Source organism: Drosophila eugracilis, unplaced genomic scaffold, assembly GCF_018153835.1.
Source record: "Drosophila eugracilis isolate 14026-0451.02 unplaced genomic scaffold, ASM1815383v1 contig_445, whole genome shotgun sequence".
NCBI lineage: Eukaryota > Metazoa > Arthropoda > Insecta > Diptera > Drosophilidae > Drosophila > Drosophila eugracilis.
This window is the reverse complement of record NW_024573311.1, coordinates 2,708,426-2,734,103: the sequence shown is the minus strand read 5'-3', so window position 1 is coordinate 2,734,103 and position 25,678 is coordinate 2,708,426. Positions and strand designations below refer to the sequence as shown.

Genomic DNA, 25,678 nt, shown 5'->3' with positions numbered 1-25,678 from the left:
AGGCGAAATCAAATCAAACTGATAACAGAGAGAGAAAGAGAGAGAGAGAGAGTGAGAGCAAGCACAAACGATTGCAAGAGAGAGCGAAACTTTTCCTTCAGCAGGATAGCCATGGCTAACAGAACAGTTCGTGGCGGAGTTTCAAGTGCGACGGTTGTGCCCTAGCGGTTTAACGGTACAACACATCCTTCAAAGGGAGCCAGTGTGTGTGAGTGTGTGGGTGCCTCAGCCTCACTAAGCCTTAGTGTTGTTGTAAAGGAAAACGAAAGTTTTGTGCGGTTAACTTCAAAACTAAAGTTAAACAATTTCAAAAACCATTCAAAAATAAAAAAGAAAAAGCTTTTTAAAACTTAAAATCGAAATCAAGCAAAAAACTATGGAAAAGGGACTTGGAAAGAGCAAAAAAACATAGAAAGTTAATCAACTAATTCCATTCTTAACCAAAGGAAATTGAAAACAATTTAATCAACAGAAAGAAAATATGTTTTGAAATGAACTCTGTTAAATAATCAAGCAGAGCAGACTGCGCAGTTTGGCGCCGCGTGGGCGTCTGCCCAAAAATTCAAGAAGTAAAGCGGAGAACAAGGCAGAAAAATATAAGAAATACATAAATCCCACCTAGACACAAACGGTGTGCCTGCCCCTGACTTTTATTTACAGGTTGTTGTTTTTTTCGGGGTACTCAGCGAAGGCAGTAATTTTTGCAAACCTAGCAGGATATGCTCTAGGACAACATTTACTTACATTAGTGATCGAAAATATAGCTTCTTTCAGTCGCTCTTTTGAACTTAGTTTGAAGAATTATTAAATGTGTTAAAAAGTTTTAACGTTTATTTTCAACGTATTTTACTACAAAACATACTCAGGAGGAGAAGAAAAGAAAAGCTTTATCTCCTTGATTTCTCCTTTACGAGAATATTTTCTTGTTACAATCACCTAGATTTTTTATTGTTTACCTTTAATTAGTTCGGTTTAGTTTTTCCTTTCACCACTGCAAAAGTCCTTGCAACTTTTGTTCTCTGCAACTTCAGCGGTGTAAGAGCATTCAACCTTCTGCTTGGCAAGCAAAGAAAAGACAACTTTCCACTGCTTTCTCCAGCATTTCTCCGTCTTCTTCTTAGCGTCTCGCTTTCACTTGGTCATGAAAATCAAAGTCCCCCGTGTGCCCTATCAATGTATTGGCCACATCTGTGTAGATTGCCTCAGTGTGAGTGCCCACACACACAAACACAGACACGCACACAGATGTAACATATATATAGGTATATGTATATTATAGGGGTGTTTGTTGTGGGGGCGTGAAAAGTTTGTCTTCCTGTTTGAGTTGCGTATTTGGGCGCCATTTCAGCATTCCACTTTTTATTTACTACAAAATGCTTTGCATTTTTGTTCCATTTCTTCTTTGGTGTTATTTTGTTTTATTTTTCTAGTTCTTATTGCGTTTAATGTCCTGTTGGCCATTTGTTGGATATAAAAATTACCTCATACCCCCTCAACATTGCCGTAGCAATGAAATATTGTAATTAACTTTGTTGCCAACCGCCAAACCGATGAAAATTTCTGGCCTTAATGAGGCGGCAACAGGTTCCAAGGCAGTTTCAATTAAGTTTTTAATAAGCGACAGTTCACGGCTAATAAATATTCATAAATACATATATACATTAGCTCAGCTGTTGGCAATTTTCAAAGTACTAACCTCGTTTTGCCTCTGGCGTATTTTTAGTGTATTTAAAAGTTTTTTTCCAGAAACTTTTTGCACCAACTTTCCTCCGTTGTCCTTGTCGGCGGCACGGGAAAACTTTTTAGTTCCATTCATTATGAACGATAATATGTGCTCGGCTCCAGTGATGCTTAGGTTGGAAAATTCCATAAAGTTGGCAATTAATTACAAACTACAGAGAGTGAAGTGCAGGAATGACATTTCACACAGGAATTTTAAGCAGAAATGAGAAACTATTAGTAGGAATTCTTAAATTTTAGAAAATAACTTGCTGTCCGTTTAAGCAGAATGTTTATATAAAAAGTTTAAGAACTTGACATTAGTAATCAATCTTAATCTTTTAAAATTCAATTAAATATTAGAAAATATTTTACGTGCCATAATAGCCTATCTCTCAAGTTGGGCACTTGAAAGTTTGCTTATGGAAAACCAAACAAAAGCTCTGTTTTTATAAAACTTTTCTCTCAAAAACCAAAACAAAAACTTGACAAAATCCACAAATATTTGTTACACTTCAATGAATATTAAGCCAATAATAAACTCAGCACAAATTACGCATAAACTCAGTGAGCAAACAAAGGCATAACTTGAAATAAAGCCAATTCCAGCAATAACGAGCCAAATCTACGCCCACACATACACATTCAAAGAGGCTGACACAATGGCAAATAAAATTTCTAAAATTTATTTAAATATTTGTGTGTATAAGAACAGACAATAAAAGTTGCGATAAGTGGAAGGAGCTGATGAAGTGAGAATAACAAAATCAGTGATAACTAATACAAGGAAGGGAAAATATAAAAGAAAACGGAAAGAAAAGCAGCCAAGTCTTTGACTTTGAAGAAGGCAAAAAGAAGTCAGAGCCATGATTTGAGCTTCGGGTAAAGGAGGTAAGTTAATGGAAATAAAAAAAGCGATGAGTTTTCCTTTGATATTCATTCTAGGCAATCAATGAAGGGAACTTAAAAATTAATATTTTATACCATAACAAATATAATATTAAAATACAAACTTAGGTATTAATTACTTCAAATTATAAGCCAGAAAACGTTATAAATATTCCTTATTTTAATGCTTATTTTATGCAATTAATTAATACCACAATTTCATATTAAATTTCACTGGCATTTTCGAAACAAATTTCAAGGTTTTCAAGCGCCCATAACCTTTTCTCGTGTTCACAACAAAAAATACTCTCAACTAACCCAATTTTCATAATTCATTCAACAAGCATGCAGCAAGCTCCCAAAAGTACGGCATAGATATTCCATTTCATCAAATGTATTAGCAAAATGAGAGCCACAGCCACCCCTCAGGAGATTTAAATTTAGCTCAGGCCTCTTCATAAACCAAAAGTATACATCCATATATACTATATGGAGTATATGCCAAATTATTGTACATAATTGAATCCATTAAATTATTTACTCGATGAGTTTTGTGGGGTTGCAGATGGAGAGACCTTTTAACCGCTGGCCTGGTTCCTTAAAGTCCGCAAAGTGTAATAAAATTAAATGGCTTTAAGGCTTTAGACTTTTCTAGCCACCGGAAAGTATGCTACAAATTCCTCCTTCACATAAATATTGATGTATCTCAGCGGGTTTGTGTGTATGCGTGTCTGTGTTTAACTGTTCGTTCACCTTCTTTTTCCCACTTGAGACCAAAATAAAACAAGATTAAACTCCGACCCATGTCTACTAAGTAAATATTCAGGACTCTGACCCTGTTCGAAAGGCATTGAACCATCCAGTCTTAGCCTTTAGTTACAGTTTTGCGTATACTTCTGAAAATTTCACATTGAGATTTATTCAAAATCAAATGCAACCACAGTTATGACTAAAATATTTAATAACAATAATTTATAAGTAATTAATAAACCATAAATAATTAATTGGAAAAACCAATAAACTCATTTTTGGGTCACACAGCGGATAATAACCCAAAATTTCCATTTTAATCGAATTAAAAACAGTTTGCCCAAAAGCCAATAATGAGCCATTCAACTGAATTTCATTGGAAAGGACAAAGTTTTGTGTTGATAATTCTTGGAAATTGGCTAAGCGACTAATTCTTAGCAGACAACTTTTTGCGAATCTAAAAGTGTAATAAAAGTTTGAGAATTTTAGAGAATTAAGTTATGAAAAATGTTTATTTACTAGAATATATCTTCATCACTTTGTTATTTGTTATATTAACTAAACTTTCTCTTTGGCTTGTATGCCATTCTCTTAAACTCATAACCACAATAGCGTAACTCGTTATTTCCATATGCAAAGTCACTTGTTAAGCTAATAAAAAGTAAAACATTTCCAAAATCACTGTGGCTCATAGAAGGCAATTGTATCCCTTTCATTTGTTATAATTAAATAAAGCCTTGTTTGCCTGAATTAAGTATATGGCATTCACTTTTCCTCATCAATCATGGCACTCGATGTCTGACGATAATGCCCCACCAGCAGCAGCTCAGAACTGAGAAAGAAAACAAAAATATGGGGGCAGGGAAATAATAGACCTGACATAAGCCCTATATGTACATATTATATATATTTATTATATATATATACACTTCAGGGCGTGAGTCTGTAAGCATTTGAGCTGCTAGTCTGCTTATGTTCTTAGGGCTTATTAGCTGCTTATTCATTTCCCGGCTGAGTTTACCCTGATGGTAAACACACTCATCAGTAAAAAACACAAGACAGAAAAAACAAAAAGGAGCCACATGGCTGCGGATGACAGTAACAATAAATATTAATGGCCAACAAAGTTAATAGATATTTAAACAAATGTAACTCACTGATGACACCATGAAATTGGTATTATATAGCCATGACCAGAAGCACACAACACGAACCCTCTGGCACCAGTTCGAATGACTTATATATTAGCCTTCATTATTATGTGTCGATTGTTTTCGACTAATGGCAAAGAGGCATTATAATATTATTATTGCCCTGCCAAGGGCCACAATAAAATTAAAACAATTATGTACATGTTAGTAGGTTACATATTTATTACTGCCAGAATGCCATTTAATTAGTTTAGAGCTTTAGAGCAAACATTTTTGCCACTGAAATAAAAATAATGAAAAATTCTATGTTATTAATAAAATTTATTATATTTGCTTATATTTAATTACCGGAAATCCATTAGGGCTGTAATTAAATGAAAATTTTGCCAAAAAAGTTGCGACTTAAACCAACTTAATTCGGCAATTAGCGATTCTGGGAAACCCCAAAAAACAATCTCAAACAAGCTGGAATAAAAAAGGCGACCGAGCAAAAGCCACTGCTAATGAATAATCCGCACTGCCCTCAATCCCAACTTTTCTCATTACTCAAATCTATATGTATATATCTGCATATAATTCCCTACCCAGGGAAAAGAACTAAATACCGACAAAGTGAACAAAAATCGTTTTGTCCTAAAGGCAAGCGAAATGTGGGCGGGGCTGCCAGAGAGTGGGCGTGCATTTTTGTAAACTGTTTGGACCAAATTCATTTGCATCTCCCAGTGGGCGTTAAAAGGGAGGGGGCGTGGCCCCAAAGTCAAACGCCAAAGAGTTGCCTTAAAAACAGAAACAAATTTGCACTTCCATTTTAATTTTGCTTCCCTTTTGCCGAGCTGGCGACGCTGGCAAATCCCCTAAAACCTGCCAAGAAACTGTTGCAAACAAGCCGGGCTTCTGTCTCCAAAGGCAGCTTTCTGCACTTAATGGTCGCAAAAGTGCGAAAAAGTGGAGGAATGAATAGCAAGGTTGGCTGGGGTGGAGAGTTGAATCAGAAAATGTGCGTTTTAAGGCAGAAGTTTTTAGGGTAATGAATTTATAGTTAAAGAAATGCTTTCTATTTAATGTTAAAAGAGGTTGGAAAAAGGATTTTCAAGGTAAAAGAGGAGCAAACTTTTTAACCAACCGACTTTAACTAAGCAATAATCTCTAGTTTAATCGTTTTCCCTATAAATTGCAGCCTTTAAAACCAATCTCTTCGAATCAAAGTCAACCATGTACACTATAAAAACTGCATTAAATCATAATATTTCTTGATTTATCATCACTCGCACTTTCAAATGCCTTTTCATAATCACAGGACCATAAAATACTTCGGAAAGAGCGGCGACTGCACTTGAATTGTGGCGCTGCAGCACTTGGAGTGCCATTAGTTTAAGTCATAATGTTTTATAACCACACAGTCACCCTCGTTTCTCCCTCTTACTTACATATAGTATAGTGTACTTAGTACCAGAGCATCAAAAGCACAATTAACCACAGTTTTGTTGCTGTAATTTAATAGCACTTGTTCGACATTTAATTACGCTAATTTATATGCAAACTGCAATTGACACGGCGACAGGGACGACGGCGACACTGAATTTGTCGTCTAACGAAGTCCCTTCTATCCCTTTGATATTTTAGCATATGTGTCGAACTTTGAGGGGTAATTTTCCACATATGTTGGCTTGGTGAATGTATATTTAAGCTCTTTAATGGTGTTTCTCAAAAAAAACATTCAAGTATTACTAAATTTTTATAGATAGTCATTATACAATTCTTTACTTAAGTTTTTAAGTTGTCAAACGTAACTTTTTATGGACGCAATGACAATAATATTAAAAATTCATTCTACATTCCTCTTTTTTCTAAGCTCGAGACTGGCATTAAAATAGTTTTTGTGTTCCGTGGAACGAGAATAATTCAGATTTCGCTGTACCGAAACATTTTTAGTATTTTTACTTTGGTAAACTCCTGTTCTGCCTTTGCCCCGGAAAGTATACTTTATACAATATTTATGCCGTAAGGGCAATGCTATGTCAAAACGTCTTTGCCACCCACCGCCGCCAAAAGGTTCCTCTCGGTAAAGACATCAAACGCAGCTGCTCCTGAATTCTGCGCTATTTCAGCTGCTCGTACTAAGTCTTTTTTAGTGGGTCTCCTCCTCGGGTTGCCGACTATTACTACTTTTTTTCCAGCATTCCTTCCGCCAGCTTCAACTTGTGTCCTCCAGCGCATTTTTCCACATGACATCCCCTTAAAAAGGGAAGAAAAGCTGGGCAAAAAAGAAAAGAAAAAGAATAAAGAGCGAGTAAAACGAGCAGAGACAAAATTTGTCAACATGTTTATAAGTTTCTTTTTTATTTGTGGTCTTTCCTCTTTGGCACTACAGTTGCTGTTTCTTAACATTAATATTGGTCATTTGACTTTTGGTCTTAATGCTGCTGTTGTCAATTGAGCTGGTTTTTCCTTTAACTGCCAGAGCTTGTTAGTATTATTATTGCTTGCGTTAATGCTTGACTCGAAGGACTTCAGTTTTCGTTTTTATTAACCTTCTTTGAAAGGAATTTAATTAAGAAAAAAGGGAACTTGGTTAAAATAAAAACATGTTGGCTACTTTTTTAAAAAAAGAAATGTTGCAGTTTTTGTAAATGAATTCTTTATGGGATCGGAACTAAAGCTTCTTAAAATTTTTCTTTTTACTTTTTAAATCAATTTTCATAGAATTTCTTTGCTTCTTTGCAAACATTTTTCTCTTTCTATTTCAACATTTTGAGAATTTCAATTGTTCAAATTTCATTTTCTCCACATAGTACTTAAAGCTTAGGTTTTCATTATTTCCACTCCTAGAGATATGCTTTGGTGCATCTGTTTTTGATGCTACCATTAGTGGCAGTTGCAATCTGGCTGCTCCAGCTGTTGGCGCTATCTCATTTGATGTCGTTGCAGTTTCCACGACACTTTCTGTCGCCTTTCGACTTTTCCAACTTAAAGGCCATGGGGAAAGAACACTTGCACCTGTCCAAAGTTTCAGACATGAAAGTAAACTTTTATTTATGGAAATGGGTTAAATTACTTCCTCGTTTGACGGAGAAAAGCAAACAAACTTTGAGCCACTCATTTTTGCTTTGCCAGCCGCTCGGCCAGTGGCTTTATTTTTTTTTTTTTTTTGGTATCCATGGTGGTGGCTGCTGCCATTCATGGCATAAACTATATCTATGCCTTTGGGGACCTTTTCATAAGCACGTTTTTATCTGCTTTACACATTTGTGGGTCCCTCGAAATGGTAACAGTGGTGCCTGGGGGAGGGTCAAGCGTCCTTTAAGCCCCATTTAGAGTTCGCAAGTAAAAGCTTCTTTCATTCTGTGCGATTTAGCCACATTCTGCTGATTTTGTCAGTTTTCTCTGTCATTGATTTTCGATCATAATAATTTCATGAGCTTTATGTTCCGGAAAGTGCCCGCTGAAAAGGACGACAACCATCTGGCAATCCATTGCAATGCATTTATCCTGTTCATATGCGATGATTTCAGCTCGGCAATGATTTGATTTTTATGATTTTCTGTTTGCTCCTCGCTCTGCCTTTTCCGTTTCCCTTCTTCTTACCAAGACATTCTTCCATAAGCTTATTGTGTGTTTTCTTTTTATGACTTTATAATGTGGCTATCATTTATCTGTCCAAATATGTGTGTTGCTGATTTGGTAAAAGGCTGTTTTGTTAAGAACTTAATTTGTCAGCGGAAAGTTGAAAAGAAAATCAATTGACAATTGTACAAAGTATCTGAAAATCAGATGATTGAATGAGAAGTGATATCAAGGGTTTAAAGAACTCTTAAAGGTTGGCAAAACTTACTAAACCAAACTATTTCTTATACTAAAAGGTAATCTAATTTAACATACTTATCAGATAAGGTATCCCTTGACAGGTATACGATTATCTAAATAAGCCGCATTTTTTGACAACCCCTGCCAACATGGGTACTGATAAACTTAATCTTCAAACCAAATTTCCACAACCTAATTTTCCCCACATACACACAAAAGGCAAAGTTGATCCATGTCGAATCAAATGTGTTCAATCGAGTCCTGGGCATTATGCAAAACATGTGACAGGCAAACAGCTTAAGGAATCCCAGGAACAACAACTAAAACAGCCAACTGACAACTTCACTTATTCCAGTTGAGTTGTGACGTACTGACCGCAGGCGGTTGGGAAATGAATTCAAAGGAACCAAATGGAACCGAAAGGAAAGGAAAACCCAGCAAGAAAAGCCAGTGAAAAGGCGTTGAAACGTTTCATTTCCTTCAACGTCTGCCGACACTTAAACCAAAAAAAAAAAAGAACTGAAAAAAAATCAGAAAAAGAAATTGGGATGGTCGAAAAAAATAAACCGCAGGCAAATCAAAGGCAGAAGGAACCTCATTAAATTAATGCAAGCCTCAGGAGTTCTTCTCCGCCCCAACGACCTTGGCTAATTCATGGGAAAAGCATGTTTTAGCGGGTACTGCCAAATTGTCCCAAAGATTTGAAATGCTTGATAGGCGTGGCCAAAATGATTGGCAGGACCCCAAAAGGACCAGAGTCAGCATAAGCCACAGGCTTAGTTTTGATAATATGGCTAACAGGGAAACATTTCCTTAGATTATATACATGGCATGCAAAGTGCCAACGGATTTCCATTTCAGATGGGTTTCATTTGCAAAATGAAGGTCTGGTATCTACGTAATGATATGAATTTCTTATTCTTTTTTAAATATTTTTTTAGAGGGCTACTTATTATTTACAATGATAAATAAATCTATCTTTGAGTTTCCCTTAAATTATTCATCATTATTACCGCTTAAATATATCAAAAAATCACAAAATCTAGCAATAATGTTCCCTTAAACCAAACTTACACACTTTTAATATTAAACAAAATCCTGGAAAAGTCCAAGGATCTAAAAAAAATTGTCTATATAAAACCACCTTTTTGGTAGAAAATTCTAAAAAACCCACAACAAATACGACAAGCTGCAAGACCCAAAAAGAACAAGCTAAAACTTTAAAATGGAACAAGCTTGGACCACACGGGATATATTTTTACACTAGCTAACAAAATTATATTCCTAAAAGCTAACTAGTTTCTCTCAAAAAAAATTAAAAATGGTGAAGTAAATATCCCAGAAGGAAAACTTAAGTCTAAACTATAACCTAGCATTCCATTTAATAAACTATATATTAGCCCTGGTTTTGCTGTCTAGTGTATTTTTATTCATAAATATTCCACATGTGCCCGACACAGATTTAGAGGAACTTTCGTTTTTTGTCCCCGTTCATGTTTATTTTAGCCTGCAAATAAAAAGGATAAACAACAACTGGCAGCCATGTTCAACAGCATTTCCGCTTACAAGTCGCCTTTTTTTCGGTTTGAGTTGGCTCGTGTGTGTGTGTGTGTTTTTTTTAACCCTTTCACCGCATTTGGCTAGGAACTCCTGGTGGCAAAGCCAGTCAAAAGCTATCCACTCAATCCTTTGCATATTGCTCATATTTCTTCAGCATCGCTGCCTGTCTGCAGCTTTTGGCCATGTGTTTGTTCTTTTTTCTCCTCCAGCTTCCCTGGCTCGCTGCTTAGTCATGCTTATGAAAAACGCGAAAAACGCGACCATCGTTGGAGAAGAAGGTTTGGGCAGGGTAATGGGGAAATTTTCCAACTGTAAACAATAAATATAAACATGGAGCGCTGTGGGCGGAATCATAATAATCCCATACCCCCAACTCAGCTGGCAAATTTTTTTTATAAACATTTACCATATACCAACAAATGGCTAATGCATATAGGGTTGGGGGCTAAGAGGTGGTTACAGCTTTAGAAAGTGGATACGAGTCGAAGGAAGGGGGTCATCGGCAAACAGGGGAGCAGTTTAACATAACGAAAGATAGCTTTTGGAAATGCTCATTTTGTTTTGCTAACCTATTAAAACTTAAATTTGTGTTCAAGCTTAGCTTAAAGGATTCTACAAATATTACTCATACGACCTGTATGACGATTTAAAGACAAAATTTCGAAGTATTTATTTATTAATGAAAAAATCTATCAAATATTTACTTTTTTCCCAAAGTAACTCTTTTCCGATAGTAATCCTCTATTAGCTCGTCAATAAATAATGCCATTTGCCCCTTTTCTTAACCCATGTCCAATTACCCGTCATCAGCTTTAACGTTGACTGTCAGCAAATGCAAAAATTATTAAGTTGACACATAAATAAATTGTTGAAATATTTATTTATGGCCAAGACAAGAGTAAACAAAGTCGAGAAAGTGAAAGACTTGGAAAAGAGATGACAGGAACGTAAGTGCATGGACAGATAGCGATTTGCTTACCTGGAATGCCCACAGCTTGGGTCTGAATGAAACCAACTCGTAAATAAATACCGAAGATATAAATAAAATAAGTGGGAGAGGGGTGGAAAAACACTTTCAGACTCGACCCATTTCCACCTTGGCACAGTGAAAGCAAGTGGAATGTAAATATCAAAAAAAAAGCGCAAGGAAAAAACGGAGGAAAATCGTACAATACTTTTGCATTTGAGTTGAGAGGCAAGGAAGTAAGGTTTGGACTTAAGTTTCAGACTTCAAACTTCTCTCGGCACATGTTGGGTTGTCATAAAAAATGGCGTTCCTATCCTGGAAAAGGGTAACTCCCCCCTTTAGCCACTATTTGCAGTGCTTTCAAACACAGAAAAATGTCAGCCATTTGTAGAAAGGCATAATAATGGACGGGCTAGAAAAATATATATGTGCAGCCATAAAGTTTTCATCGATTGAAGTTCAGTTTCTGTTTTCTTTTTATATCAGACGATGCGTTGTGGTTGGAATAATATTGGAAAAAAAGTTTAAAGCTAAACGAAAACTATTGATTTGGGAATATAAATAATTTTTCCTTAAAATTGCCTTTATTTTAACCCATTTTTCAACTTTCTTCTAATAAAAACAATTCAATACACCTTGTTGTAATGAAGATTAAGGGTTAAGGTTTAAAATTACATTTTAAAAGCCATCATTGTCTGCCACTAATCGGCGTTTTGTGTCCTTCCCTTGCAGTTGCAAATGCGAAAACAACAATGAGATGCTGGCACAATGCGGTGAGGCGCAAGAAGAAGAAGCTGGCGGCGGGGCAGGGATCAGATGGAACGGGAGGCGTGGCAGGTCCTACAGTTGGAAATGGCATCTGCCAGAGGCAGCAACAAGTGACCAGCGACACTTGGCTAACAACGCGGGCCGTCCCTCTATTGTGGCTGCACTTGTTGCTGTTCGTTGCATTTGCGAAACCCGCGGCGGCAGCAACAGCAACAACAGCCACTAATCCCGAGGATTTTACAACAACAACATTCAACAACTACAACACGACAACAGCAACTGCAGCAACATCATCCGCGGCAACCACTTCATCAGCATCAGTTGCCAGCGATAAATTCTCCAGCAACTGGGCCATTCTAGAGGAATCATTTAGAAACATCGTTCGGATCGGAGATGGCAACACGGTGACGCGGGTAAGGCTGCACGACTAACTAAGTAAACTCTAGTTTTAGTAAATAAACTAAATATACCAGAAAAATGAATATAGACCTAAAAACTACAATTTGAACCATGTTCCGCCCTAAAAATCAGTATTTTCTCATGCCAAAAGTAGTTAGAGTATGGAAGCTACATTCACAGTCAAAAATGTCAAGTTTTGGCAATTATTAGCAAATTTAGATGATGGTACCACTTTCCAAAAATGCAAAATGTGCTTTACCCTGATTTCTCACCCTAAAAATTAATAATTTAAGTAAGTTTTACTTTTCCTTTTTGTATATAGAACGGGCTTTTCCCAAATCACTTTCCAACCTTTTAACCATACAGAAATGTGGCAGGCACTCCATGTTGCCCTGTGTTAGCCCCATTTAAGCCGCAATTACACAGGAGTGCAATTGAAATAATGAGAATAAGTGTTTCGCTCTTCAGAAGAGCGGGGAAGAGGGGCTTAAAACATATAGCTGCTTTGAAGGTGCATTCAGCACCTTAGGGAACTCGGCTGAAATTAATTGAATTGCAATTTCAAAGACAAGTCCACTTGAAATTCTCTACTCATTACAAAATTAATAAAGTGGCTATTTAGTGTGCACTTGATAATGATTAAAGGGGGAGCTATGAGAGCTGTCAAATGCAGTGAAATATCAATGAAATCAACAGGGGTTATAACACAAACTAATAAATATTATATGTAAATTATTTGGTGGTTAAATTAGAAAGTCGTACCTTAAAAAGGGTAAAAGTTTTTAGTACTTTCTTGTCAACTTTAAGAGTTTTAATACTCTTTATTAAACTTTAAATCCACCTACAAAAACATAAATTTCACAAAAGCTCTTATAGTTAACTACCTGTCTTTCTCTAAATACATTTTGGAAAAATTTTCGCGTATTTTTCTGCGGTTTATGTGCACATAATGAGCCCAGTTAATTAGGTTAAATGGTTAGTAGTTGAGCCACGCAAGTTTTGGTGTAGATAGTTCTTGAGGGAACTTCTGTGGGGAAAACTTAATTGCAGCTTAAGTTCCGCTCTTCTTCTACATATCTCTTGACCAAAAGTTTATTGTCCTGGTTTGTCAAACAATAAACAAAACTTGCTTAACAATACATACTTCAAGTGGAAATTCTGCCAAAAGTTTTCAATTCAATTTTCTTCTCGTTGTCTTTAACAATTTAATGTGAAAACAAAGAAAACTTTTCCAGTGACTTAAAAGCAGCCAAAAAAATTAAAGAATAAAAAGAAAAGCCAATAACGTAATTTTCCACTCAAACGATAAAAGGGTCTAAAAAACGACGTTATAATGGTCGGCAACCATGAATTTTTGTTTAACCTAAAATGTATTTTTAATGCGTTTGTCAGCGGCAGGCCAACGCCAAAAAAACAAGAAGACAAAGACTTGAATAGACAACCAAAAAATGATTTGGGTAGCCGCAAAATATGAAAATGCACTGGAGAAAAAGTCCCCTTAGAAATTAGATTCATGACTTGCTTGATATGAAATTTAAATATTTTCTTTCATAAATTAGAAAGCTTAGAAAGTTAGATGAAGATGGGTTTTAATATTTTTCTTTTATTAAAAAGTATATTATTTTTTCTTAGTGCATACTTAGGCTTACTACCACACCCCATTTTAAACCTGACTGATAAAATAATAATAATAATAATAATGGACGATTTCCTAACCATTAACAGACGGCCATTGAACAATCGTTGGTGACAATACACGACATTGCCACCGAAAATTTGGGGACTTTGTGCATCTCGACCCTATATCGACCCCTACAAGTGCCCATCAACTCGGAACGATATGAGAGCTCAAGACAGAAAGCCGATTTGGCCGCTTCGATACTCCAGGAAGTTGGCATCATTCGGCACGGCGGTGAGTCTACACTTGAACTGAAAAATAATTCCACCTATAATATAGGAAAACATATATGGTTTTACTTTTTTATCCCATCATCGATTATTGATTTTGTTTTTGTTTGCGTGTGGGCGATGTTTGGTCTGTTATCGCAGCAGAACGACATTTTCCTGTTGGGAAAATTCATATATATATACGGGTGTATATATATTAAAGTCAATACGAGTGTCTCACATGCAGAGCCGATTAAAATATAGTATATGTGCGTGGGCTTAACTGTGTCGATATGGTCTCAGTCCTACGAATTTTTATTGGCGTCCATTTAAAGTTATTTTGGTAAGAATTCACTCAAGTTGTTTGAGATTTTACTTATTCTTAAAGTTGTCGCATTCTTTTACTTTTTTGCTGAAGGTAAATGGCATATTTACCCTGTTGGTAAATTTTATTAAATATTGAAAGCATCAGGAAAAGCATAATGGGCCAGTGCAGGCCTTACTAGTTTATTCAGAATAAGGGGTAAAATGAATTATTTATGTAAAAAATGTACCAATTAAATACTTTTTGTGTTAAGCTTAATTAAAGAGTCTTAAAATTCCATGAATTTCTGTTATAAAAAAAGTTGTTTTGTTCAAACACAATTCCTTATATCCCTTAAGTGGAAATCTGATTCCCTGCTGCTGTGTAAAGATTTCATTTAGCCCCTTGAATCTTGTAAAATGCTGTGTATATTTGTACTTATTGCCATACATGTCCTTGCTTAATTTCACAAAATCTGTTCCTTTTGGACCCCGCCTTTTCCCACCAACACCATTTATTCTTGATGACGTTGTTCCAGTAAAAGGTTCGTGGGTAAATCACAGTTGAGTTACAAGAACGAATGCGACGGATGACACAACGCACAATGTGAACTTTAAATTAAATCTACAGCAACAACGTTAACATTGGGACTAACAACGGTAAAGGACAGTGCATGTGAATTGAAAGGATGGTGGGTGTTGGGTGTTGAAGGTCGGAGGGAAAAAAAGGAAAAAGGACGAAGCGTCGGCATTGCTTGATGCGCCACAAGTGCGTCGTTCCTTGTCAACCCCAATGCTGTCGCACGGCTGTCAGGACAAGACTTTCATTCTGATCCCAGTTGCCAGTCGCCCGACAGCAGCCTTGACAATGCCCAACAAAGTGAGAAACTGAAAGAAATTATAAATATAAATATTTGAATTTCAAAAAACAAAATTTCGGAATTTTAAAAGAATCTTAAAGAATTTAAATTACCTGCCATCACTAAACCAGCATCTCAAACAGGGTGAAAGATCCCACATTATTCTCAAACAGGGTGAAAGATACTACATTATTCTCAAAGTGTAGAAATCATCCAATAAAATGCTATCAGTGTGTCATTCATAGTCAAGGACAAGACGGAGCACAAAACGCACAATGAACTCATCGCTGGGGCTCTGGTTCTTGGGTTAGCATCGGATCGGGGATAATAACAGGAGGAGCTGGAAGTGTTGGAGCGCACAAGTTGCCATTATGGACATGATTTCCACACCGTCTTGAAACAGACCTCTACCTCACTGAGCTGAAAGGCATCTACCTATATATATATCTTTTCCTTTACCGTCACTGGCTCCATTCGTGCTCAAAAAGGTGAGACGTGTCAGCGAAAATCGCATAAAACGAAGGCAAATTGGTGCCTTTTGTTGGTGTTATTTTTGTAGTTGTTGTTGTATTGTTCCATCATCCTGTTGAACGCAGGAGAGCAACAGGAGGCAACCATTTGTATACAATTTTGGCACTTGCCTCAATCTTACTCTCGGCCTCCTGTGTTGACTCTTGAAACTTTGATGCTGCGCATAAATTATTCGTATAAAGTGCCCTCGCAAATCGAATAAATTTAAGCCAATTTAAAAGGGGCAACAGCGGCAGCCACTCAAACCGATATCTTTGGCTGTACCTACTGTAGAGCTGCAGAATATCAGAAGCGCAGAGACAGGCCTAGTGGAGAAACCATTGCCTTCTTTTAGGCTTTAATTGAGGGACATGCGTGACGGACATAGAAATATCCTTTTAATTTAAAGAGAAGACAAAACTATTAAGTTGGGTCGTCTTCAAGCTCTGAATTCTATTTTATGTTAGTTGATAATAAGACTTTCTCTTATTCTTGAGCTGAAAAAAAAAACCATTTAGATATAAGGAAACTTTACTTTTTATTTTATCCTATCTATCCTATTCCTGCATTTTCATGTTAGATTTTAAAAAATTAATTGAAAACGAACATCTAACCATGCATATACACTTTTCAGATTATCCTCTTACATTTTAAACCGACAACCACACTAAAATGAAAATAAATGTTCTTCCACTTGTTGTTCCTCCCAAAAGAACCCTAAAAACATTGCCCCCCGTAGTCCGTTTTTGGCCAAACCGAATCTCGGGTAAATTTAATTATTCCTGAAACACCTGACATCTGCAGAAACCCCCACATGAGACGGCAAAAACATGTCCGACTGTAGTTTGAATAATTGCCAATGTTCCACACACTCTGCAAACTTTTGTTTGTCCCGACAGCCAAGAAAAAGGCAAACACAAATTGTTACAATTGTTGTTACATTTTCTGCAACACCTTCGCTGCGAGTAAAACAAAAACATGCCCAGAAGGCAATAAATTATCAAACTATCCAAAAAACCCCCAAAAAAAAAAAAATGGAAAAAGATTGATGACGTACGAGTGCTGAACAAAATGGCTGAGCAGATGATGGATGAGCCCGTGACCCGTAAGCACATCATTCCCGTTATTCGTCCTGTCGCAATGTGTTGCCTTCTCAGGTGAAAACCAGCTGACAGCCATTTCGAAATGTTGTTTACCATAAGCGTTCTGTCTTGGTTACATTTCTCAGAATAGTGGTAACAGAAGGGAATGAGAAGGGCACACATATGAGTGTCTACACAGTGAGGAAAAACGATAACGATAACAGGAAAAGTACAGTTCTATTTGTTGAACAGATTTTTGTTTTGAGATTATATATTACCTTTGTCATCCTATCATTATCCTAATAAGTGTTATTTTCTCTAGTACACTCATAAGTTTGTAAAACTAACTTTGCCAGTGCAATCACATATTTAATCGGATATGAAGAGTAAACATAGAAAGCCATTTAACCCACGTGTTCTGCCATATCACAGATCCTTTGTTTCACTTTTGCTCTCTCCCCAAGGAAACGAAAAAAGTTTCGAAACTAAAAAATTTAATGCACGTACACGGTTTGTGTTGCTTTTCTCCCTGGATAACGATGAGAAAAACTTTCCCGAGATGTTGCGCATATCTTCTGTAGTAGCGGCAACAAAAATAAAAACCAACAGGAAAAGGAAAATAAGCAAACCCTATACATACTAAAACATAAAAATAAAGAAAGTACCACGGAAGTTGCGGTAATCGAATTTAAATAAGTTTACTTTGTAAACAATTCTCGTTTCGCTTTCACTTCCTCTCCCCCTTCACTTTTCGTTCAACGAAAGTCAAACATCAGAGATTTCATTTTAGCTGTTTTTCGCCTAAGCCAGCTAGTTCTAAAATTTTCGTATTTTCAGAAACTAAAAAATTGGTATTTCTAAAATTTTCTTATATTTGAGATTTGAATTTGATATTTTACAAATTTTTATAAACTATATCTTAAAATTTTAGAAAGTTACCTTAAAACCCTTTAAATTTAATGGGAATATTGCTGTATTTAGAAAAACTCGATTTTTTAAATCTAGATACATTTCGGATTGGCTTTTAAAAACCCTGCCAGCACTGAAAGCAAAAAGGGCAGACGATTTTTGCAAAAATATTAGCTTTTGACAGTCACCGCCCACATACGCCCGCTTTCGAAGAGGGCCAGAACGTTAGGGATAGAGGAAGAAAGGGAAGGCCTCCGATGTCCTGCCTCGCATATTAATCATTGTTGTTGGGCTGACACTTCCGCCAAGGACGAACGAAGAACTGCAACAACAGCAGCTGGGACTTTTAATGACTGTTTCAAGGTCGCCATAACAATAACAGATGTTTCGAGTTAAGCGCTTAAATTTCTCACGAAATGCAATGCAATGGGTTAACAATGCGAAAGCCTTCGTAAAGTGATTAACACATTTAATGGGACATGCATAATTTATTTGGCTGCCACTCGCACCCACACAAATGCAATTGTCTACATTTGAGAATTTATTTAATTAAAAGTTGCATTTTAATTAACAAATCAAAAGCAATTGTTGTTGAATATTCCGTTTTACCAACAATGGCCTTTGATTAATAATAATAATAAACTTGTGTGCATATCCAGTTAATAAGTTTTAGGTTACAAAATGGATATTGAAAGACCTAAAAATAATTAATAACTTTCAGATCTCATTATAAAAAAATCCTTAAAATGTTTAAAAAACATTTCTGAATGTGAGAATCACTCTTTTGCAGTAGAAGATCTCTCCACATAAATGGAGGAAAATGAAGTTAAAATTGCAAAAATATTTATGTAAATCAAGGGGAATGCAATCAAACGAAACATGCTCGGTGGCTGGGAAATCAACAATGGAAATGCATTTTCCCAACGGTGAAATCAAATTTAAGGCAGCCCGAAAATGAGAGCCGCAGCCTTCGCGCCGCCATAAATAATTAAAGTTGGGCAATTTGTGCGGCGTAATCAGCAATTACGAGCAGTGAACAAGTGCCACGACCAATTCGAAATGAAAGTGCGATTTTTAATTACTTTGTGCGTACTTTCATTTCATTTCCGACACCAATTATTGAAATAACATTTTGTGACCCAGACTGCTAATGCCCTGTCTGTCTCTTCATTTACAGGACTGTCAGATGCTTTGGCCAAGGGACTGCTCACCGATGACTTTACAACCGGAGCCCGTATTTTGGCTCTGAATCTGACAAATGGAGCAGTCCAGTCATATGTTTGGTGGGTTAAGGGGGGTCAGCCGGAAACCCAGCGTTACGACGAGGATGGGCTGCAGATTGGCAAAAAACCCGCAGGCAGCTATCCCTGGTAGGTAATAGGAAACTAGTGATGACGGAATTTTAGATTAAAGAAATTGCTACATATATTAAACTAATAAATAATATTAAAAAATCTTTATCTTATTGGTTTCTTTTTACTTTTTTATTTAAGAGTTAAAAATATATGTAGTATTTAAGCCAAAGCCAAAAACAGCATTCATGGTTGAATCTCCTCCACAGGTTCGACGATGAAACCTCGTCGCCCACCCTGCGTTCACCAAAGTTCGCGCCCAGTCCGCCCAACAACTATTACAAGGGCTGGTGGACATTTCCCTACTTCTCGTGCTCTCTCAGTCGCTGGCTGGTGTCCTACAGCATCGCAATTCCGCCAATTGGTCGCCATGGGCTAAGGGGTTTCATTAGCATCGACATCGACTTGTCCACGCTGCGGGTTAACCAGTGCGAGGCGGAGCCTTATCAGTTCGGTAGTCGACGTCAGAAAATGCAGCAGTTGCAGCAACAACATCGCCTCACGGCAATGAGATCACCGTTCAGGGGCGGCAGGACTGGGGCACTTGATGAGGGCACCATCAATGATCTGCAGGCATTCCACGGCTCCCACAAATGTCATCGCACCTCAATGGTGGTGAGTATAATAAACCAAGAACTTTTTTGGATAAAAGAAAGAAACATTAGTTTTGAAAAGTCCAAAAGTCTCAGTTACCTTTTCTCTTTATATTTATTTAGTAAGCAACGAGAAGCAATATTAAAACTAACAGTATATACTGTACAGCCATTCAGAACATTCACATTGCCCAGTTTTCACTTTAAACTTAAGTTTCGGTTAAGTATGTAATCGTTTTTCACTCTAAACTTAATTTCAAAGAATCCATCTGTAACAAATTTAGATACAAATCAATCTATAAAAACAACTGATAACATGGATAAGACAAAAAAGCAAATAAAATCAAGCCAACAGCCGCGGAAACCTCTTAAGCGGCTCAATGATAAAGCTCGCGGTGTGATGACTCGAAAAAGTTTATCCGAGAATTCAAGTTCCACTAAACCAACCCGCCGTAGGAAGTACTCTGCACCGCTCCAGAATTTCATTAGTAATTTCAAGAGAACCAATCCCGGAAAAATAACATCGGAGGCCCTATCTTTTTGGCGCAAAATGAGCTCTACCGAAAAGGCCTCCTTTAGCACTTATCGAAAAAAAACAGCACCAAAGGAATCTGCTTCTGCATGTACGCAAGTTTCAGATTGTAGCGTTGATGATTTGGAAATAAAAGAGCCTGAGCTGCCAATTCCAGATGACCAAGCAAGGGCGAATAGGAACGAAGCTATGCCATTGGAAAATCTAAGCTCCTTGTTAAACTATTCTCAGCTAGGAGAAAATGATAGCTTCTTGTTGACCTGTTCCCAGCTAGGAGAAAAACCAAGCTCATTGTTGAACGATCCTCAGCCAGAAGAAAATCAAAAAAGCTCCTTGAACAATTATACGCCAGAAGAGAATCAAACTTTCCTGTTGAGCAATTCTTCGCCAGAAGAGAATCAAACTTTCCTGTTGAGCAATTCTTCGCCAGAAGAAAATCCAAGTTCCCTGTTGAGCAATTCTTCGCCAGAAGAGAATCAAACTTCCCTGTTGAGCAATTCTTCGCCAGAAGAAAATCAAAGTTCCCTGTTGAGCAATTCTTCGCCAGAAGAGAATCAAACTTTCCTGTTGAGCAATTCTTCGCCAGAAGAGAATCAAACTTTCCTGTTGAGCAATTCTTCGCCAGAAGAGAATCAATCTTTCCTGTTGAGCAATTCTTCGCCAGAAGAAAATCCAAGTTCCCTGTTGACCAATTCTTCGCCAGAAGAGAATCAAACTTCCCTGTTGAGCAATTCCCCGCAAGAAGAAAATGAAAGTTCCCTGTTGAGCAATTCTTTGCCAGAAGAAAATCAAAGCTCTCTGTTAAACAATTCTTCGCCAGAAGAGAATCAAAGTTCCGAGTTACATAATTCTCAGGAAGAAGAAAAATCAAGCTCCTTGTTGAACGATTCTCAGCCAGAAGAAAATCGCAGTTCCTTTTTGAGTTTTTCATTTATTTTTAAACGCAACGAAAAAAATGTTTCAATAATTTTTTTTTCCAAATCGTTTATGTAAAATTTTAAATAATAAAAAAATTATTAATCGTGTTAAATTAAACAAAAAATAAATAATAAATAAAATTGTTTGTTCAATAACAAGTCCATGTCCTTAAATCGCATAAAAATATATAAAATTCCAAACTTATAAACCCTTTTTATCTTAATTAAAGTACTTTAAAAAACCCCATTTGTTTTGCAACTTAAATTGTTACCACCTGCGGCTCCTCAACCCAAATGCATTTGTTTGTTTCTTGGCAGTGTGACTACCGTCAGCCGAGTACAGAGGCTCCGACAATAAGTGGAGGAAAACTGCTGACCGCGCTGACCGGGAGCAGCAGCTGGGCTCGTGGATCCTACCAGTGTCTCTGCCGTGGGGGATTCTACTCGCTGCGGCATCCGGACGGCTTCAATGGCACCATCATGGAGATTGCCTGGCAGGAGCAGCAGGACAATATAAGCAATTACTATACGGACGTCTTCAAGTGTTTGCCCTGCGCCCCCGGCTGTGACACGTGCACGGGTCCGGAGCCATGTCTGGCCAACTACCACTGGCCATTCAGGTGGGTGTAGCCGTTTTTTGTGCCAGTGATGGGAGACGTAATCCCTTTAGTTTTGCAAAGTTTACGTCGAGAAATCGTCGTACTTAGTTAACAAATATAAATAAAAATGCATTTTTATATATAAAAAAAATAGAGTGAAAGCATTTCCCATCACTGGTTTTCCTTTTATGAAATCAAATCTAAGCCTCTTTCTTTCTGCTCCTCTAGAATATCCCTTTTGACCATATCCATTGGCTGTGCCTGCGGCACCTTTGTCCTCGCCGGCTATCTCTTCCGGCATCGTCGCGTCAAGGTCTTCAAGGTGGCTAGCCCCATCTTCCTGATGATCACGCTCATTGGCTGCGCCATCATGTATTTGGAGGTGAGTACTCTCGGGTCATTTGGGGCGACGCTCTTAACCCATTAAAGCGGCTGAGAGCGCAGGAAGGAGCAAAGCAAAGGGGCAAACACACAAAGGCCATTTGAAAACAATGTTGCTAATGCGACAAAGGGCCCAAAGTGGTCGGCACGCGCTCATTCATAATTAACCCACATGTGTACCCGTTTTGGCCCTTATCCCACTCTCATTTCTGGCTGTAAAGGGATCTGCGAACAAACCATAACATAAAAGTCCCACTTATGGGTTTTTAAATGCGACTTTTAAGCACTTACACGTTGAAAGGGTATTCCAGTTTAACGATTTAGTTGGTGAAAAGAAGAGTTATAAGATATAGATTAAATATAAACAGTTTTTTATATAAATTTTTAATATTTTTTATTTGTAACTTACTATTACTCACAGAAGGAGTGAAATAAATTACCAGTTTTTATAAGTTTCTACCACGTTGTTACATTCAAAGGGTGTACAACACTCACCTGAAGCAACCTGCTACTTTTTTATTCCCCTTTCCCTCTTTGGCAATTATGCTGTCAACATTAGGACCACAACAATGGTACACCACCCAGTGGACACATAAAACCACAGTCCGTCCACCGTAACACAAAACACAAACAAACAATGGCAGTAAAAGATTTTACAAACAAGAACAACAAATGGGTTAAGAGGTTGGAATAGTTGAAGAAATTTAAAAGATACTCAAAGAAGTGTACTTGATTTTCTAATCAAAATAAAAATTCCCAAAAAAATATTTTGTAAATTGGTAGAATCAGAAACTATTATGAGCAAGAAATCACTAAAGAAGCAAGAAGCTAAATCTAAAAATGAAGATTCTGAGGGAGAAGATGAAGAGGATTTGCATGCGGCGATTAGGGAAATGTTCAGGACTTCCGATATAGATGTAAGACCAAGCATGAGTAGTCGTTACTCCGAGCTGTTGAATGTTTCTCCAAGCCAAGATAACCTCGAAAAAGGGAACCCGAAGAGGAGAAACCAAAAAATCTAACTGAACAAGGATCACAAACGGATGGCAGTAGTCTTAAAAAGCCTAAGACCTCAAAGCCGGAGAATAAAAAATTGGAAAGCGAAGACAGTTGGGCAGCAATTTTCATCAAAAGGTTTAGCTGGACAAAAACGCCCAAAACTGAAGCAGTGCCACCTGAAGGTAATCAAACTCAGCCTGCTACTAATGTATCAGTAAGGAAAGGTACAGAAAACAGAAGCAATTTTAGTAAAGGTGAAACACAAGGAGCCAAATCCTCTACAGAAACCTCAAACGAAAGTCTACTGCGAACAGATTATTATCACTTATCTTTGGGAAAATCAGAAGAAAGTAAATCCCTAAAAAATAAGTTAAATGATGAAGGGTCAGGGGAAGAATCGTCAGAGTTCCTTGAAAAATTACGAAAAATTGAGGAGGCCTCCAAGCCCAAGACTTGGAAGAGACCTCAACCAATAGTCATAAAACCCAATACGAATTCTCCTACCACTAAAACGAATAAGGATGCAGTGGAGGCCAGACCACAGAAAGATGCCGACGAGAAGCATAGGTATATTAATATTTTAAAGGTTCCTTTTCAACGTGACTTAAATTATGCTGCAGAGAATGAACCAAATGTTCAGACGACAGTCAATCAGCAACCTACAGAAAAGGATACTCAGCCAGAATCAAGAAATCAGAAATCAGAATCAGAAACAATTGCTGAGGAAAGTTCGGGATCTCTGACTGAAAATCCCGCCGAAAAACGAGAGGAAAAGCCTGCGGTAAATGCTGAAAAAGGGAACGCAGATAATGCTGATTCACAACGAACATTCACAATCACAGGACACTCGCATATCACCGCGAAATGGGGAAAACACTGTCATTTCAGGGAAAAAGACACCGGAGTCGATAAGAAAGCTAGAAGGATACTAATAATCGCCTGCATTCTGTGTTCCACATTCATGATCATCGAAATTGTCGGTGGCATTGTATCAAACAGCCTGGCCATTGCCACAGATGCGGCACATTTGCTAACCGACTTGGCCTCATTTCTCATCTCATTATTTGCCTTGTATCTGGCTGGAAGACCTTCGTCGGAGCGTCTTAACTTTGGATGGTATCGGGCCGAGGTCATTGGAGCCATGATATCCGTATTTTTTATCTGGGTAATCACAGGTGAACGGTGAATATTCACCCTCGGAGTTGCAATGCTCTTGATATTATTTTTAAGAAACTTTTTTGGTTGGAAAAGTTGAAAACCACAACCTGTTAAACCGAATTAGTTTCTTATTTCTCTTAATTTGAAATAACTTGAAATTTTTAAGACTAAATCACCCATCCCATCACAGGCATCCTTGTGTATTTGGCCATTGTACGTTGGGTTAACCAAGATTTCGAACTGGATGCCAAGATAATGCTGATCACCTCGGCGCTGGCTATACTTTTTAACTTAATAATGGGTTGTCAATTGCATCAAGGTCACTCGCACTTTCCGCTGGAAAAGCTTAAGAGGTCAAAGCAAGGTAGTAAAAATGTTTTAGGATCTCAAATAAATCACATGATGGTGGGAACATCCGTATCAACCCAGTTCCGTGTCAAGTCAGAAACTAACATCAATGTACGTGCGGCTATGATTCATGTGGTCGGTGATCTTCTCCAGAGCATTGGGGTTTTCGTAGCCGCATTAATTATATTCTTCAAGCCGGAATGGGCCTTCATGGACTCCGTCTGCACGTTCCTCTTCTCGATACTGGTTCTTGTGGTTACATTTAAGATTTTAAAGGATGTCCTCATGGTACTAATGGAGGCCACTCCGGATTACATGGATTACGAAGAGGTGAAGCAGACATTTCTCTCCATTCCGGGTGTAGAGCATGTCCATAACCTAAGGATTTGGGCTCTGTCCATTAATAAAGTGGCTTTGTCTGCTCATCTGGCCATTTCCAAGGATGCTGATCCGCAGCTTATCCTCGAGGAGGCCACCAACCTGATCCACAAGCGGTTTAGATTCTTTGAGACCACCATACAGATCGAGGAGTATTCGCCGGATATGGAGGATTGCGAGCAGTGCTTGAGTCCTGTAGATAAAAATGATAAACAGAAGACATTAGACGTGGAAAAGGGCGAAGGTGGTGCCGAGCGACAAAAATCGGAGAAGACTAAACAAGAAAATGGCTAAAATTTACTTGGGGACACTTCTTTTAATGGGAATTTTAAAGTGCTGAGCTTAAGTAAAAATCTTAAAGTTTTAAAAATAATTAAATTTAATTGTGAAGCCTTAAAATATGTAGACTTTTATTGTATATTTAATTTATTATAAAAACAGTTAAAACTGTATTTAATCTTGTTTATCTTAAATCTTGTTTTTTATAGATGGTAGCCATATTTCCCTATTTGGATACTACTTGGTGTATTGCAACCAAATGGACGCGGCATATGGGTTTTTGCATCACCTACACTTCGCTGCTTATGAAAACTTGGCGGTAGGATAATATAAATTCTGTATTAAAAACTTATTTTCAAATTATATTCCCTAATTCATAGGGTTTCTTTAACCTTATCGTGTCAAGTCGGCCCACAAAATAAAGCTAAATGACCAGCAACTATTGCAGTGGATGGTTCCCATTCTGCTGGTTATGCTGATCTACTTGGGAACCTGGACTATTTCGGCAACGCCAACTGCTGAAGTGGTACGTAAATGGTAAAATATAAATATAAAAATATATTAATATTTTCCATATAATATTTT

The 25,678-nt window shown here is 37.4% G+C and overlaps 2 protein-coding genes across 2 annotated transcripts in view; both read left to right on the top strand.

Annotated features, from left to right (window-relative positions):
- The first annotated feature begins 115 nt into the window (after positions 1-115).
- Positions 116-25,678, top strand: part of LOC108104115 (probable G-protein coupled receptor CG31760) — a 28,028-nt gene continuing 2,465 nt past the window's right edge. The window contains 11 exon segments of the mRNA XM_017210015.2: positions 116-208; positions 2,435-2,610; positions 11,572-12,020; positions 13,732-13,918; positions 18,735-18,927; positions 19,119-19,524; positions 21,270-21,571; positions 21,779-21,932; positions 25,303-25,412; positions 25,474-25,486; positions 25,488-25,619. Of these exon segments, the coding sequence (XP_017065504.2) occupies positions 11,592-12,020; positions 13,732-13,918; positions 18,735-18,927; positions 19,119-19,524; positions 21,270-21,571; positions 21,779-21,932; positions 25,303-25,412; positions 25,474-25,486; positions 25,488-25,619 (1,926 nt within the window). The 5' untranslated portion in view covers positions 116-208; positions 2,435-2,610; positions 11,572-11,591.
- On the top strand, positions 22,729-24,446 carry LOC108104117. The gene is made up of 3 exons (XM_041819048.1): positions 22,729-22,880; positions 22,922-24,095; positions 24,279-24,446. The coding sequence occupies exons 1-3, from the start codon at positions 22,729-22,731 to the stop codon at positions 24,342-24,344; spliced, it is 1,392 nt and encodes a 463-aa protein (XP_041674982.1). The 3' UTR covers positions 24,345-24,446.